Consider the following 14,665-nt stretch of genomic DNA (forward strand, 5'->3'; position numbering starts at 1 on the left):
CAACCACTTTACATCAGCATTTCCAGAGCTCATCTTTTTTGTAGTATTGTAGCCTTTAGTTTAAGTAGCATGTCTGATACAGTTGAAAATGTGCAGTATCTGACAAAAGGTTTTCTCCTAGTTCTAGCGTTTCCTTTCCTACATGGATTCTTTGCCATCTCCTGTTACATTTGAACTTACCTACAGCCTTTTCTGCTGCCAGGGTCCAAATTTGTCCTTTAGCCTTCTGCCTATTTTAATGAAAGCTGTAATAAATTAAGAAGTTTCAAGACCTGTGTCAAATACAGCTGAAATTGGCCAGTGCTTAACAAGGTGCAGGGCAGAGGTGATGCTGTGGCAGCTGCTTAAGCCTTGTTGATTTTAAACTAGTCTAAAAAGTAGAAAAGTTTGAATAAATGAGTTAGTGTTGTAAAAGCCATGGTCCTTTCTGGCCTTGTAAAGCTAGAGAATAGGCGTCTAGACATAGCAGCACTAGGATCTAACATCTGAAGTACTTCTACAATAGAAGAAAGCATGAGCTTGACTTTGGGGAAAAATCCCCTTAATTTCCCAATAGGTTGATGTTGAACAAAACCTTGGCATGTGTTGATCATTGTAACACCAGTTTGACTACCTTATTGCAGTGCAGTGTAATGAGGCATTGTTAATAAGCTGCATAGAAGTTTTGTTTTTCTGTTTCTCATCTTTTTTGCCTCACTGATATTTTGACAGTGAGGTTAAATGGGGCTTTTAATGGCTTAAGTTGACTTGAATACAATTAAGTCATATGCCTTTTTGATTAACCGCATGGATTTATTGTATTGGTTAATGCTTTATGACAGTCTTATCAGTCTTATGCCACAGGCAGTTACATAGAACTGTTAAAGAGGAATGGCTCAGTGTGACAAATACTGAGGTACAGAGGTTTGGCCAGATTTGAGAGTGATTACCACATAGTCTCATATGACTTTTATCCATATGCTTTACTTGTTGCTGCCCAGGTTTTTTTTTTAGTGTTTGTGAGCAGCTGGCAGGCTGACCTGCTTTCACTGCCAGATTGTCTTGTCGGTTGTTTTTCTTTTCCTTCTATTTGGTAAGTTAATTTTCTGATCCTTTCCAAATAGGCTTTGCTTGTTTCCCAGGTCTTCTCTAAGCACAAGTGAGGAACCACGTCATGAGCTATTTCCTATCCATTTCCATTTTTGCTTATCGTGTCTTACACTCTGTGCATGCATTTGGCATCAGATGAGTGACAAGACAGTAGGTAAAGAAATGTTCTGAGTGGTTTGGGAAGCCCTGTTGCTTATGAGATAGAAATCATTAAGTCTGACTCTCCTTTCTCCCTTCTGCCCCCAGAACAACACCTAACCTCCATTTTGCAGCTGATACCCATAGTCACTTTATGTGTCTTTCTGTGTCTTTCTGTGACATGCTGTTCCCTACCTCATGTACTAAATATTTTCAGAAAACTGCATAGGACCGTACTATAGATTTTTAGCTTGATCAACGAATTGCATTTTAGTGATAATCCCAGCTTTCACATCACCCAGCATCCTGCCAACACCTGCTTGGAGCATGATCTTTGGATTAATGAAAAGTTGGAAGTACATGACGTGGGGTCATTTGTAGTTTGGTTTTGCATGGCTGTGGTGATAGGAGAGGCAAAGTGATTCAGTGGATTTCCACCCTCTGCTTTTGAAATCCCTTTGATGTCATGTTGAGAGAGAAGAAAAAGCAGTGGTTAATATTGCAGTGGTCACAATACTGAGATTCAGATTTCTCGTTGGAAGGGTTTTACATAAGAGCCCATTTGCTTCATGTATTATTAATTTAGAGGACATTCTCTAGACATAGTTTTATAGCTGAGGCAGACCTTTTTTCTACTGAGAAACTTTGGTGAAAACAAGATCAACTTGATTTAATGAATTAATAGAGGCAGACTCGATGTGCGTATAAATCTGTCTAAATTTCCCAATGTACATCTTCTCTTAAAATTTCTGTTTTATGTAACACAGAATGGTGGCTACAGGAGATGAAAGGAACATAAAATGATTAAAACCAGTACACAATGTGTTACAGTTTTCTACAGAAAAACATATTGCAAGACTGGAGCTTGTATTCCAGTTCCTATTTAGTTGAAAACAGCAATAAGCATGTTTTATGAATGCTGACCTGTTAAGAATTTGTGGGGGTACTTACAGTGCAAGCTCCTCTCTCACCAACTTCTTTTCAGTATACTCCATGTGTAGTAATGGTTCTTCCCTGAAAACAACAAATTTTATTTATTTGAAGATATTGTAAAACTTTGAGCCAAATGTCAGACTTCTCATTGCATGTTATAAACCCAGAAGCAATTGTTGTCATAATCCAAGCAAATGCCATAAAATAAGTTACAGGATTTAACAGAAATTTACTTGTATGCTTATTTACACAATCTACTTTGGTTTTTTTTCCAAAGAACTGGAAGCACAGCTGGTTTGTACATCCACCTGATGGATGTACAAGCTGAGGTTTGGATGTACTGAGGTCTGGTAACTTATGGTGAGCTAAACCAATAATGTTAGCTGTTTGCTAGTACACTCTGGTCACCAGGGCAAAAATAAGTACGTTTTCCAATTTGATGTCCTGACAAGAAATGAATACAAAGAGTGGTGAGGGTTACCTTATTGAGTGCCTAAAGTGCATAGTCTGAGAAACATCAATGGAATAATTTTTAAGTCTGCAGCATCCTAACTGGTGTCAAGATTCAGATTCTCTAGTAATCATTGAAAAGCGCTCCCTTTGGTGAGAAAAGATCAAATACAGTGTATGTGATGCTGGTGCTTTCGTGGTGTTAGGTTTTTTAGGGGAAAGGAAATCTGGGTGACATGTTGGCTGCTTGCATACTCATGGTATGATTAAAGATCTGTGTGAAACCAGGGGTCTAAAAATGACGTTGGAATTACAGGCTAATATTGCTTCGAAAGTGACTTTCAAACTGGTTTTCTTTAAATGTAGCCTTGCTAAGAACGACGGAGCAAAACTTGCAGTTTCTAGCCACTTCTCTGCCCTGGGAAGTTAGAAGTCAGATGGGCAGAAACAGCCATGTGGAGATGCTGCCTAGTCAAAGGGAAAGGCAGCACCATTTAATCGTGCCTTCCGCTCTGCTCTCAGTCTCTTCCTTCACCTTTTCCTAGCTTGTACATACATTTTTCTTCCACAAAATCCAGAAGCCCATAATTAATACAGGTCTTTCTCTCACCAGCTGCCCTTTCCCCCCACCCTCCCTCCTTCCTATAGAAAGCTTACCTGGCTGGCTTTCCCACTGGCAGTTCACCTGTGGCAGCAGTCTTACTTATCCAATACCCTTGTGTATGTGTCCTTGGCACAGCTGGAGAAATATAGCAATGAATGTATTTTGCCCCAACATACTGTGTAGCAACATATAATGGCCTTCAGGTGAAGTTATTAGCAATATCTTGCTTTTTATGTTTTGTACGGTTCTGCATTCAGTTTTATGAAAACAAACATGCAAGCTTTCCTCCTTTTTGCATGAAATAGAAGGCAGAGCGGTACAAAAATCATCAGCAATAGAAATCACGCTTTCCCAGACTTGGGTAAACTCATTTATTTATGTTGCAGATGACCGATGTGATAGCCAAAGCTCATGTATTGTCCCATGCAGACAGGGTTGCTGGCTAATGGCTACATGGAGCTGGTCGGTGGGAATCTTAGCTGCAATGCAGTCCAAACTGCCAAGATTCCCAGCGTTTCCAAGGATGTTTGCCAAATTGTCTCTGCTGGGGTTTTACGCTGTCAAACCTGATAGCTTTCTCGCTGAGGTAGCAGTTGAATGCTTTGAGGTATTTTTAGGAAAACTAGCCAATTGGTTCTCTTGCTGACTTTTAGTTGGCAGGTTAAGTGCTTAAGAAAAAAAACTCTGGGTACATCTTCTTACAAAGAGGGAAAGAAAATGTGTGACTAATTTTTGTAACAGTGATAATTTCTATGTAAAATCATAATGAAAATAAGCAGTGGACTTACTAGTTATGATAAATCCTGTGGTGTGTCACGATCTTCCAGCCTGTTTAAAATACAGTGTCTTTTTTAACAAGGATTTTTCACTTATTCTGTTAGTTCCTGAGTTTTTTCTCAATTCCTAATTAATTCATTTATAAAGGCTTACAGCTTGTAAGGGGAGCGAGAGGAGAATTTGGGCACTTTCCCATGGGAAAGTAAATAGAGCTTCCCAAAAAGAAGATTTTGTTCAGTTTTTTTTCCAAATCCAGTAATTTTCTCAATCATTATTTACATATGTAAAACTTAAGGCAGAATTTTATCAGTATTTCTTAAGAGATGTAAAGTGTTGCTTTTTTTATAATGTAGACTTCAATGTACATTTTGTAATGTGTAAGAGGGTTCTGGTTTTTTTCCTAGTGAATGCAAATAAAGTTACACTGAGGTATAACTGATTTATATCTGCTCAAATAGATTAGGATAATTAATTTTTGAGAATCACTTCCTTATTGGATCATTTTTGGAGCCTTGTGGAAAAGGGTGTACATCAGTCAGAACTTCCCAACACCTTATGGAGAGACCAAAGCTGATGCTTTCTTCTGCAGGCAGTATCTCTGCTTGAAACGTGGTGAACAAGGACTAGATTTTGGGAAAGGCTGAAATGCTGCTGGCTGCCATGTGCATTCATGGCTAAATAAAATACCAGTATTTCACATGATACTAGGTGCTTCATAAAGACAGCTCTCTTCAGCTGTCAAATCTCATTTTCACTTCTCAGTATTGGGTGGGAATTGGTTATTATTAGAAGTGGCAAAAATGGTATGTAAATTTTAGCATTTGAGCTGTACATTACAATACTGGAGGGAATGAGTTAAAGCTTTAGCTGGTGTGGGAAAGTTTTGTATTGCATGTCACTTTCCTGTTGCTCCACATTAATACAGCAGGCTTTGCTTATGTGAAACAAAAGGCTTTTAATTATTGCTGGTTTTCTTCCCATCTGTATAGAGAAATTGCTCATAAAAACATCAGTTGAATTTTTAATGAGGAAAAACCTTCATAGAAAGTCCTTACAGAAATAATAAGCTCATTTAGTTCTTTTAGAAGAGTGGAAGGGGATGGGTGGAAGGGAAAATTCTTCAAAGATCAGAATTTCCTTTTTGTTTAAAGAAAGTAATTAGATTTTTTTTTTTTCCATTAAGCATTTCTGGCTATTTTTTTTAACTCTTCCATGGAATCTTTTTATACTTGCTTAAAAAAAAATCCCCAAACTTTTCTTTTTCAGAATTTTGACCCCAACCAGTAGTTTCCAAGATATTTGGACCCTCTATAACTTCCTCATAAGCAACGAGGTATGAAGTTTTCTTTAATGTATTCTCAGATACACTTTGGTTACAGTTTTTTATTTAAAGTAGTTATGGGGTTAGCTGTCTCATCATTGTGTTTCCACTAAGCTAGAATTTTGAAGGTTTGCTTTTATTTATTAGGTGTTGGACATAAAAAGATATTTTTGGTTGGCACCTACCAAAAGTTATTTGAATCTCTACTGGTATTTGAGTTGCTTGCGTGACTTCCTGAGCACTCATTTGTTGTGAATGACTCGCTGTTGAGAGTAAAAAGCCTTGAAGCTGAAGTCACCAAAACAGCCCTAACCTAGTCATTTTAAGAAGAGAGAGAGAATACATTGTATTAGGGACCTCTACGGAGAATATTGGCTGTAGTTCAGAGAAAAAAAGATAAATTGAAATTACCAGTTATTCATGAAGTTTTAACTAATTTGGGCTGAAAGATTTTAAGACTTGAAATTGAAATGAAAGTTTGCAGTAGAAGAGAGGTATTTTTCCTTTTAGTATATTATGTATTTCAAATTTGCTGTCCTCTCCTATACAGGGAAATATATTTGGGTTTTGGGCCTGTACATATATTTACAGAATTAACATAAGTCAGAACTTCATTTGCGATAGAACTATAGGGTAAATTAAGAGGGGAGGAAGAATTATTTAAGGTCTTTCAGATTTGTCCAGAAATTGTTAGAAAATAGAGCTGGAGTGATATCTATCACTCCCTTTAGACACAGTCGTGATTATTAGTTTGAAATGTTTGATTTTATAATACATGGCATGACTTTCTTATGTACTTTCTCAACTTGAGAGCCTGTTAGGTAATACATTAATACATTATGGTTAATACATTAACCATATCTGTTATACCAGCTGTATAATTTTAATCGATATGTGATACTTGGTAAATTATTATGTTAATTCTTTGTTCTTTGTTTTAGATAAATAACAGTATAAAATTCACTGCTGAGGAGCTTTATCAGTGTGTTTCACAAGAGATGTATCGGTAAGCCATTTACTGACCACCTCAGATGGGTTTTAAGACAGCGTTTTAGCATGTAGTCTATTAACCAAAGTACCATAAGAGAAATCGCTTGGATAAGTAAAAAATTGCCATATGTAGGAGGGGCATATGGAAGATGAGTGGGGATGTTTTCTTTTTTTCCTTTTTTTTTTAATGACCTCCTACAGAGTAGGAGAGGACAGAAATTAAATTAGAGATGAGCCAGTATAGGTCAGCATTCATTGTAAGGTTTGAGCATGAGACTGCATTTAAATGAATTTGATTATAACTGAAATTCTGTTTTGGTGAGGTATTTCTTGTAACAGAACTGGTTATTATGAGAACTTTGCTTAAATCAGCAGGGGGGGAAAAACCTGCGAATCTCAAGGTGATTCAAGTGATTGAACTGTACCATGAAAACTGGGCATATCTGCAGTTGCTGTGCTACATTGTGGCCATCATTATTGAAGTCATAAATTAAGCCACTGTATATTATTAAGCCATTTGTAAGTACAGTTAGAAAAAAAGGAGAAACAAATGGAAGATTCCAAGTACTTGTTCCCATTTTAGGAGGCTTTTTTACAGTTCAGTCCCAGGAAAATAAATGTTCTGTTGTACAGCTGAGTTAAAGGCCTTGGAAACATTAATTTGAAAATGAATGTCATGCAAGCCTTACAGTTCTTTCTTTATGGTAAAGTTTCTGGCTCATTAAAGGTTTCTTTCTGAACTTGGGTAGTTGAGGGCTTGTAAATCCAGTTTTTTTGTGAGGTTTTTAAAATGCTGTTGGTTTTTTTTTATAAATCTTAAGTGGATAATAGAAGACAGGTAAATATTTTCTTTGATGTTGCTGTTCTATGGATATGATTTAGCTGTAACTTGCCAGGATATGAAGAATGGTTCCATCAGCTGTGTAAAAGGCTTGCAGATTATTTTAATCTGAGTAGGCAAATTATCCTAGAAAGCTTTCCTTTGCCTGAATTGATACTGATTTCCTAAATCTTCTGTGAATTTGAAAGTGTAAATTGCTAGGTCAGGGGAGAAAAGTTATGAAGGGAGGGATTCAATGTATGTATCAGTAGAGGAGAGTAGTTTAGAAGCTTATCTGTCTTGAGTTAGTGACCAGCACTTGTGTAGTTCTCAAATTTTCAAACATTTGTGGACATCTCCATCATTGTCTGTATAAAATCCACAGCATACATACAGCCTTTGGTATTGTGATAAGGGTAGCAAGGGAACTGCAGTTTCTTGGAGTTTGAAAGATGTCCCTAGGTCCGTATTTTATCAGAAAGCCTGAAAACTTGGACCACTGTTGAATTCTGTGTGCCACAGTAGATTTCATGGTGAAAACAAACGTTCTCACGAGAACTTTGATTTTCTGGATGAGTGGTTCAGGGTGAGGGTGGCATTTTTATTACATATAAGTCAAGTCCTTTGAAAACATATAAAGCAAGTGAAGCAAAGATTAAGATCTGTTGCTATAAATTCAGTCCACAGATTTTCGAAGTACTACTTATGTCTAATTGTTGTTCACAGTTATTAAAGCAATGAAACTACCTGGTATTACAGAAGTGAAATAAAATGACTCTCCCCAATAAAGCAGAGATGCTAAATGAGGTTTTAAAAGCACTCAATTAAAAAGAGATGTTCCATGAGCAAAGGCACAGGAAAGGAGACTGCTTTAAGGCAGGCTGAATTACTTGTGCTTTGGCAGAAACATGCTGAACAAAGTGTCTCCCCTTGCTTCAATCACCAGCAAATGTTTTTACTTCAACCTTGCCTCTGAATTCTTTGGGAGATAAATTTCTGTCTAGAATATTTGTACTCCGACTGTTCCTTTTCTAGGACACACCAAAAATGCTCTCATCTTGAAATTATTGATCCAAAGGGTTTCTCCTTATCTGGAGAAGGGAAAGAACTACTTGGAGCTAAGTAGCCAAAGCTACATGCACAATTCTCACTGTTTTCATGTCCCTACGTAGTACTATAGGCTGTGGTATCACAGTAGCATTTAGAAGATGTCAGCCAAGGACTAGGGTCCAGATCTTTAGGATATAAATGGAACAAAAAGACTGACTCTGCCCCAGAGATCCACTGTAACAATTTTTTGCATCTTCAACGAATTCACAAAATAAGTTTTTCTGTCAGAAACTCTTACGTGACTTTTAAAAAATGTTTTCTGAACTTGCCTGCTAATCGCCTAGAAGATTCCAGTCTTCCTCTCCGAGTAGTGTTGAACTAAGACCTCTCCTTTTGGGTGAGCCCCGCCCCTTGCTTCCACATGTCCCCTGTCCTTATATTGGTAGATACTGAGCTGTGGTGAGAGCAAAGCCCTGTAATGAGACAAAAAATGTCCATTATACTGAATCAGACCTGTCACAGTTAACATCGCTGTTAGGGGGCAAAGCAGTAGCCTGCGAGGGGGAGATGGGATTATACAGAGGTAGCAGAGGGCAGGCCTCGCCACTAATTCCTTCCTTGGTACAGATTCTTCAGGCCTGATAAAGCGGGTTTACGAAAACCCTAGCCTGGTGAATCTTTTGTAATTGGAATGAAGTTTTTTGCCTTTGAAATGGTGGGAACACACAACAGTCCTGAGTTGCTTCAGCAGAAGAATTAAGTAGATTGAGGGAGGTTTAGTTAAAGCCCTTGTTTCTTCCTCCCTCCCTTCCCATTCAAGTGTGCATTGCAAGCAGTAGGGTTGCTGGATTGCAAGAAGAGTTTCAGAGAGGTCCCTGTAGTTTTTATGGCAAGCAGCTAATGCGAAGACTTAAAGTTACCCCTTCGGTACTTTCTAAGGCTTTTGAATTTTCACTGCTGAGCAGTGAACAGTTTGAATCATTTAGTAAATGACAATTTGATGTAAAGGCTAAGTGGCAGAAAGAATTATTCAGGCTTTGTTTTGCAATCCTATGATCTTGTCTGAACTAAGAAAATATATTGTTTGGAGGCCTGGGCATCTAAGTAGATCGCTTGAAAGCTATGCATGACTTTCACACTGCTCTTTTTGCTGTTCCCCCTGGTGCATCTGCCTTACAGTAAACTAGCAAAGGAGGTGAAGGTGACTGTGTTAGGCAGGGGCTGGGAAGATGCTGATGCCTCGGGTCCGGAGTGGGCACCGGCACAGCAGTCCCAGTGTGCTTGATCCCTGCGGCCAGGCGTTCCCCTGCTCGCCTGGGAGAGCACCCTGTGCCTCCCCCCATCCTACCGACCGCGGGGCCGGATTTCCTGCGTGGTGTGCGCAGAGCAACCCTTTGCTTTATTGTCCTGATGCACAGTCCTTGGTGATGAAGTGCCCTGATGCACAGTCCTTGGTGATGAAGTGCGGGGCAGCCCGGCGGATACCCTCGGGGAGTACTGACTGCATCGTTTGCAAACCCTGTCCCTTTTCCTGTTTCTTGACAGTCCTATTCAGTGCCCTGTATGTCCCTTTTTGCCAGCCTGGCACAGCAGGGTGTCCCACACCAGCATCACATGTTTCAGTGGAAGTTATCCACAATCCAGTAAGCACCAGCGTGGTTTTGAGGGTGCAAGAACAAGCTCTCTTGACCCATTTAACATTATTTCCAGTTACTGCAGTAACTACATTTGAATTAACCTGTTGCAGTGCTCTTGGGTATAAAAGTCTGCATGTAGGATCATACTATTTACAGTTTTAACTGTTACTCAGTGGCCACTAGAATGATGTAAGGAAAATTTTAATTGAGATAAAGGTAATAAAATATTCATGTCTCAGATGAGATAATTTTCTGTGCTAGTTTTGAAGAACTCTTGAAAACTGTCAAGGCCCTCACTGCGGCACAGGATTTGTAACTTGTGCTGCAGAGGTGTCCCGATGTTCACGCCTGTTCTGTACGCAGACTTGACCAATAGCCCGAGTAAGTACACCCTGTGCTTGCTACTGGCTGCCCAGCAGTGCATAACTCACCAGTGTCGAAACCGAGTTGAAGCACAGTTTCTAGTTGCTGAATGGTGCTCGTTCATCAGGAGGATGGATGTTCTTTCATCAGTGTAGCTGTGCCAGTGCTATAGGTTATTGCCGGAGAAATACTATACAGTCAGACTGCTCTTTCTTTGGGATAGAATTCATCTCCCGCTCTGTCAGGCTGATCTGCCAAGCTTCTGTTACCTGTGAGAGCAAAAAATACCGGGAGGACACGGTGCGTATCCTTTTAAAAGCATCCCTTAGTTTGAATTGCATTAAAAAGAAATGTATGTGTATATATAATAAAAGAAGATCAAGTGAAAAAAAAAACCAAACTAACAAATCTAGCTGTTGGATATAGATCTGCATTGATACAGGCATAAAGAAAATACTGTGTGTAAAATTATGCTCAGCATAGTAAAAAAAAATAAAATTATTTCAGAGGCTGGTCTGGTGTGGTAGCCCTTAGGCTGCACTTGTGTAACTTCACCTTGCTTTTTTTCTCTTTTTTTTGAGGAGCACCTTTTAAATAGTCTTTCGAGAAAGTATCTTTTGGAAAACCAAAGTTATAGAATGCTTTCTGTGTAATCAGGTTTAGATTCCTCTTTTGAAACAAAAATCTAAATAATAAATCAGTGTAGTCAAGAGATTTATTTTGTGTGTAAATACATTATATGTAAATACATGAAAGACGGCTTGAATTGAACCTCCCAAAATCCCCATTCTGTCAGGAAAGCTGACGTAAGTGACCTTTCAATGCTGATTATTTTTTAAAACTACCTTTACACCATACGATGAAAAGCAAAAAGTAAAAAGGAGCACTGCCTGCTTGCCGAGTAGTGGGTTGGCCAGTTTAAGGTGTTCATATAAAATCCACAGGCTTAGCGGCTTTAGAGCAGAAGTCACTTCTTTTAATTGTATGGTGATTGCCTTTTTGATTATACACAGCACAACTGCATAGTTTGTCTTCTGCCATATCCCTTTTTAGTTCAGAACTGTATTAAATTGTATTTTGAGTCAGGGCAACTGGTTTCAAGCTTTGTAGCCACTTTCCTAGTAGGAAAGCAACACATAATTCCTAGTAGCTGCTTCTCAGAGGTTATGTTTGGTTGCAAATAGCAGGGAAAAGCCTGCAGAAACGACCCAGCAGAGTGGTAGACAGGAGGGGGATACACAGTACTAGGGCAGAGCATCGGCTCCTTTTCCTTGGGGGGGGGGGGGGGTGTGAAGGAGAATTTTTGCATCTCTTGCATAAGCAAGAACATAAAAATTTATGCTAATTGTTTAAAATAACAATTTTTAAGTATGCATGAGGTCATTTTTTAAACTCTTAGAACTCAGCTGCCTTACCTGTGGTTGGTTTTTTGTTGTTTTTTTTTTCTCCCCAAGTGCAATAGCAAATATGTTTGCAAAATACTCTAGCTTAAATACAGAAATGAGGATGGTTTTTTTTCCTTGCTGTTTACCATTTAACCAATTTTACCATCTAATTCCAAGTTCAGATAGAAAAACAAGAGCAGATATTTCAGCAATTTCACAGCTGGGAAAAAAGGCAAACTGCGCAGGGAAGACCGGTCAAACTGTGTGAGCAAATAAAAGCACAGCAGCCCTGCAGTGGTTCAGTGTCTGCACGTGATTTTTATGAAACTAGACAGGGGAAACAACATCCTGGATCTGGTCATTTTGCCAACATTTATTAAAGCACTCTGAGGGATGGAAGCTTTGTTTTGCTTTCTTTCAGAAGAACATTGAAATTGGAAAGGTTTTTCATGTGTTGAACTAGAGCAGCTGCTAGTTAAACATTGAACACCGTTTGCCACCCTGCCATATGTTCCAAAACAGGAATCGCTGTGGTTACTGTAAATGGATGCTTGGGGGGGGGGGGGGGTGGTGGTTTTAAAAAAACAAAGTTTCTTAGTACTTTTTTCTCGGTGCATGTGTCCTGTATTGAATAGGTGACCGTAAGTCCCCTTTGGAGTAGCTAACGTAAACAATTTAACTTGTGCGAGCATAAGCTTGTAAAATGGTGTCTCTGACTGGTGACACTCCACAGATTATCAGAAAAATTAGAGATGTCGGGGAAGTGTGAGAGGAACAGGATTAGCTGCACCCAGTAAAGGTTGAAGTCAGATTATCCCAGAAGCCTAAAATCGGTCTCTGACCACATTGTAACTGTGGATAAAACTTGTTTCTACCTGCAACGCATAAACCTGTAGGAAATGTATAGTTGGCTTTCAGCTTAAACACATTTAGTAAAAAACAGTCATGTTTTATATTTGAAGGCTCAGTTTTGGGTTGGGAAGACTGAACTAACGTCTGCTGCGTGGCTCTTAGATTGTTCCTTTTTAAAGATTTCATTGTGGGATACAGCTGGGAACACGTAGTGATTAGCCAGCTCTGTAGTAAACTTCAACTTTTGCTGATAAAAATACGTCTAGATTTCCAGAGGTGCTGAGTATTCTCTGCTTTTGACAGAGTTGAAGCATGGTATTAGAATCTCTATGAATTTTGTTTTAAAGGAATATACCAAAATGTTCCCGTCTATAAAATGGGCCCACTGTGTCCCCATAACCCTTGTATTTCCTCTTCCCTAGGGAAAGGTTGGAAGTTGGATGTTGCCAGCTGGCCCAGCTGGAACACATGATTAAGCAGTGTCATGCATCAGTTCACATGGAAGCCAAGAACAGGGGCTGGCTGTGACACTTGGGTCAAGGTGTGGAGCTGAGGTACTCACCCCCTGCGTTTTCCTTCTCCAAGCAAAGCCCAGCTCCTCTGGGGTGTGAGGAAAATACTCAAGGAGCCAAAAAATTTGCCTTCTTTTTTCTCGATGGTGCTGTTTTTTATTTAAGTTGAAGGAAAAAACCTAACTAGTTATACATGTACATTAAACGTCAGAATTTCTGCGAAGAATCACAAGCTAACAGGATTTTCTGTCTCAAGCGAGGTCTCTGGAGCGATACAGCTGGTTTGGTATACAGCAGATGTGCTGGGCTGAATCCAATTGTTCGTGTTAGGAGCTGGGTCTGCTAATGGTTGCATAGGAAAATCCATGTAAGGTGTTTGTTTTGCTGATAATTCCAAAGTGACAAGTGAGAAAAAAGAAAGTATCTCGTGACACCTGGGTGTCTGAAAAGACTGAAAAGAAAGCAGGCGAATCCAAAGCCAGATACCTGTGATGCTTGCTGCCCCTATGGACATGAAGGACTAAAACACAGACGCAATGTATGTATCCTAGGTAGTGAACTATATAAGGCTTAAGCAAGGATATAGAATGGGGAAAGAAATGGATTGATGCTCTTTTTTTTGGTATTTTTTTTTTTTTTTTTGTAAAACCAAAACAAAACCCCAACCCTCATGCAGGTGTGTGTGTGTCCTGCACCTCTTTCTGGAGGAAAGGGATGTTCTTCCTTTGTTAAACTATCATCTACTTAGTCTTCATACAGCAGAACCTGCTAGCGCCACTCTTCTGGAAACTCCTTGTCCTTCTCTTTTGCCACCTTTTGTTGGAAAGGCAGGAAGGGTTTTTCCCTCTGTGGGTTACATGCCATGACTTGTCTCATCTCTGCTCTCCAGGTGACATCTCTGTTTGACTGTACTGTTTGTTGCTTTCCAAAACTGCTTTAAGTCCATGAAACTTTCTAGAAGCCATTCTCAGTGCTGCTGTGGCCTTTAAAGCTACCTCTTCCATGTATGTACTTGTACAGAGATGAGATGACTGGCAAAGCTCTAGAAGTGTTTATTTTGATACTAACTTTTTGGATGTATTTGTAAAATCTTTATTGTAAAAATGTAATTTATTGTTACAGTAAATGACAGTTACTTCTATGTGGGAGTTTCTTTGAATAGCTCTAGTTTCACTTTTCCTAATTACCGTGGATGCAAGTTTAATGCAATTCTTGCCCCTGGACACTTAGAAGTCAGAAGTGGCTAGGTAGAGTTACTGTCAGAGCAAAATGCATTTTAAGGGCTACTTCCATTCACGCTGTTAGCCCACAGTTGTGGGACAAGTATGTTATGCTTAAATAAGCTTATGTTGGCAATTTGTATCATAAATCTAGAAAGCTGGATCAACTTAAGCACACGGTGTCTGTCTGTCTTAGCTCACATCTACTTTTGATACAGTGTCAGCTGTTTTCTCCTGACATAAGAAAGACAACTGCTTTGTAACTTACTCTCTCCCTGTTCAAACACACCCAGCTTTACAGCTTGGAATCACTGGTACATTTCTTTGGTCTGGTATTTTCCTGCTCCAGTGGAGAGACACAGGAGTGCCTTGTGTTACATGAAATAACCTGTAGCACAGAGGTCTGTTACTAGCTAGTCAAGACCTGAATCAAAGCAGTCAACTAAGAATGTGATGGTGACTGAAATTAGTGCCATTTCCTAAAGCTATTTGATTAATCATGAGGACCACAGCCACAGATAAGT

At 39.2% G+C, this 14,665-nt stretch overlaps 1 protein-coding gene across 2 annotated transcripts in view; it reads left to right on the forward strand.

Moving 5' to 3' along the window:
* SWT1 (SWT1 RNA endoribonuclease homolog) overlaps nucleotides 1-14,062 on the forward strand; it is a 40,535-nt gene extending 26,473 nt beyond the window's left edge. For both annotated transcript variants that reach the window (XM_075038693.1, XM_075038691.1), the window contains exons 17-19: nucleotides 5,258-5,324; nucleotides 6,254-6,318; nucleotides 12,832-14,062. In XM_075038693.1, coding sequence (XP_074894794.1) covers nucleotides 5,258-5,324; nucleotides 6,254-6,318; nucleotides 12,832-12,937 — 238 coding nt within the window. In that variant the 3' untranslated portion in view covers nucleotides 12,938-14,062. The remainder of the gene's footprint in view (nucleotides 1-5,257; nucleotides 5,325-6,253; nucleotides 6,319-12,831) is intronic.
* Nucleotides 14,063-14,665: the final 603 nt, after the last annotated feature.

The sequence above is a fragment of the Buteo buteo genome, chromosome 10 (assembly GCF_964188355.1).
Source record: "Buteo buteo chromosome 10, bButBut1.hap1.1, whole genome shotgun sequence".
Lineage (NCBI taxonomy): Eukaryota > Metazoa > Chordata > Aves > Accipitriformes > Accipitridae > Buteo > Buteo buteo.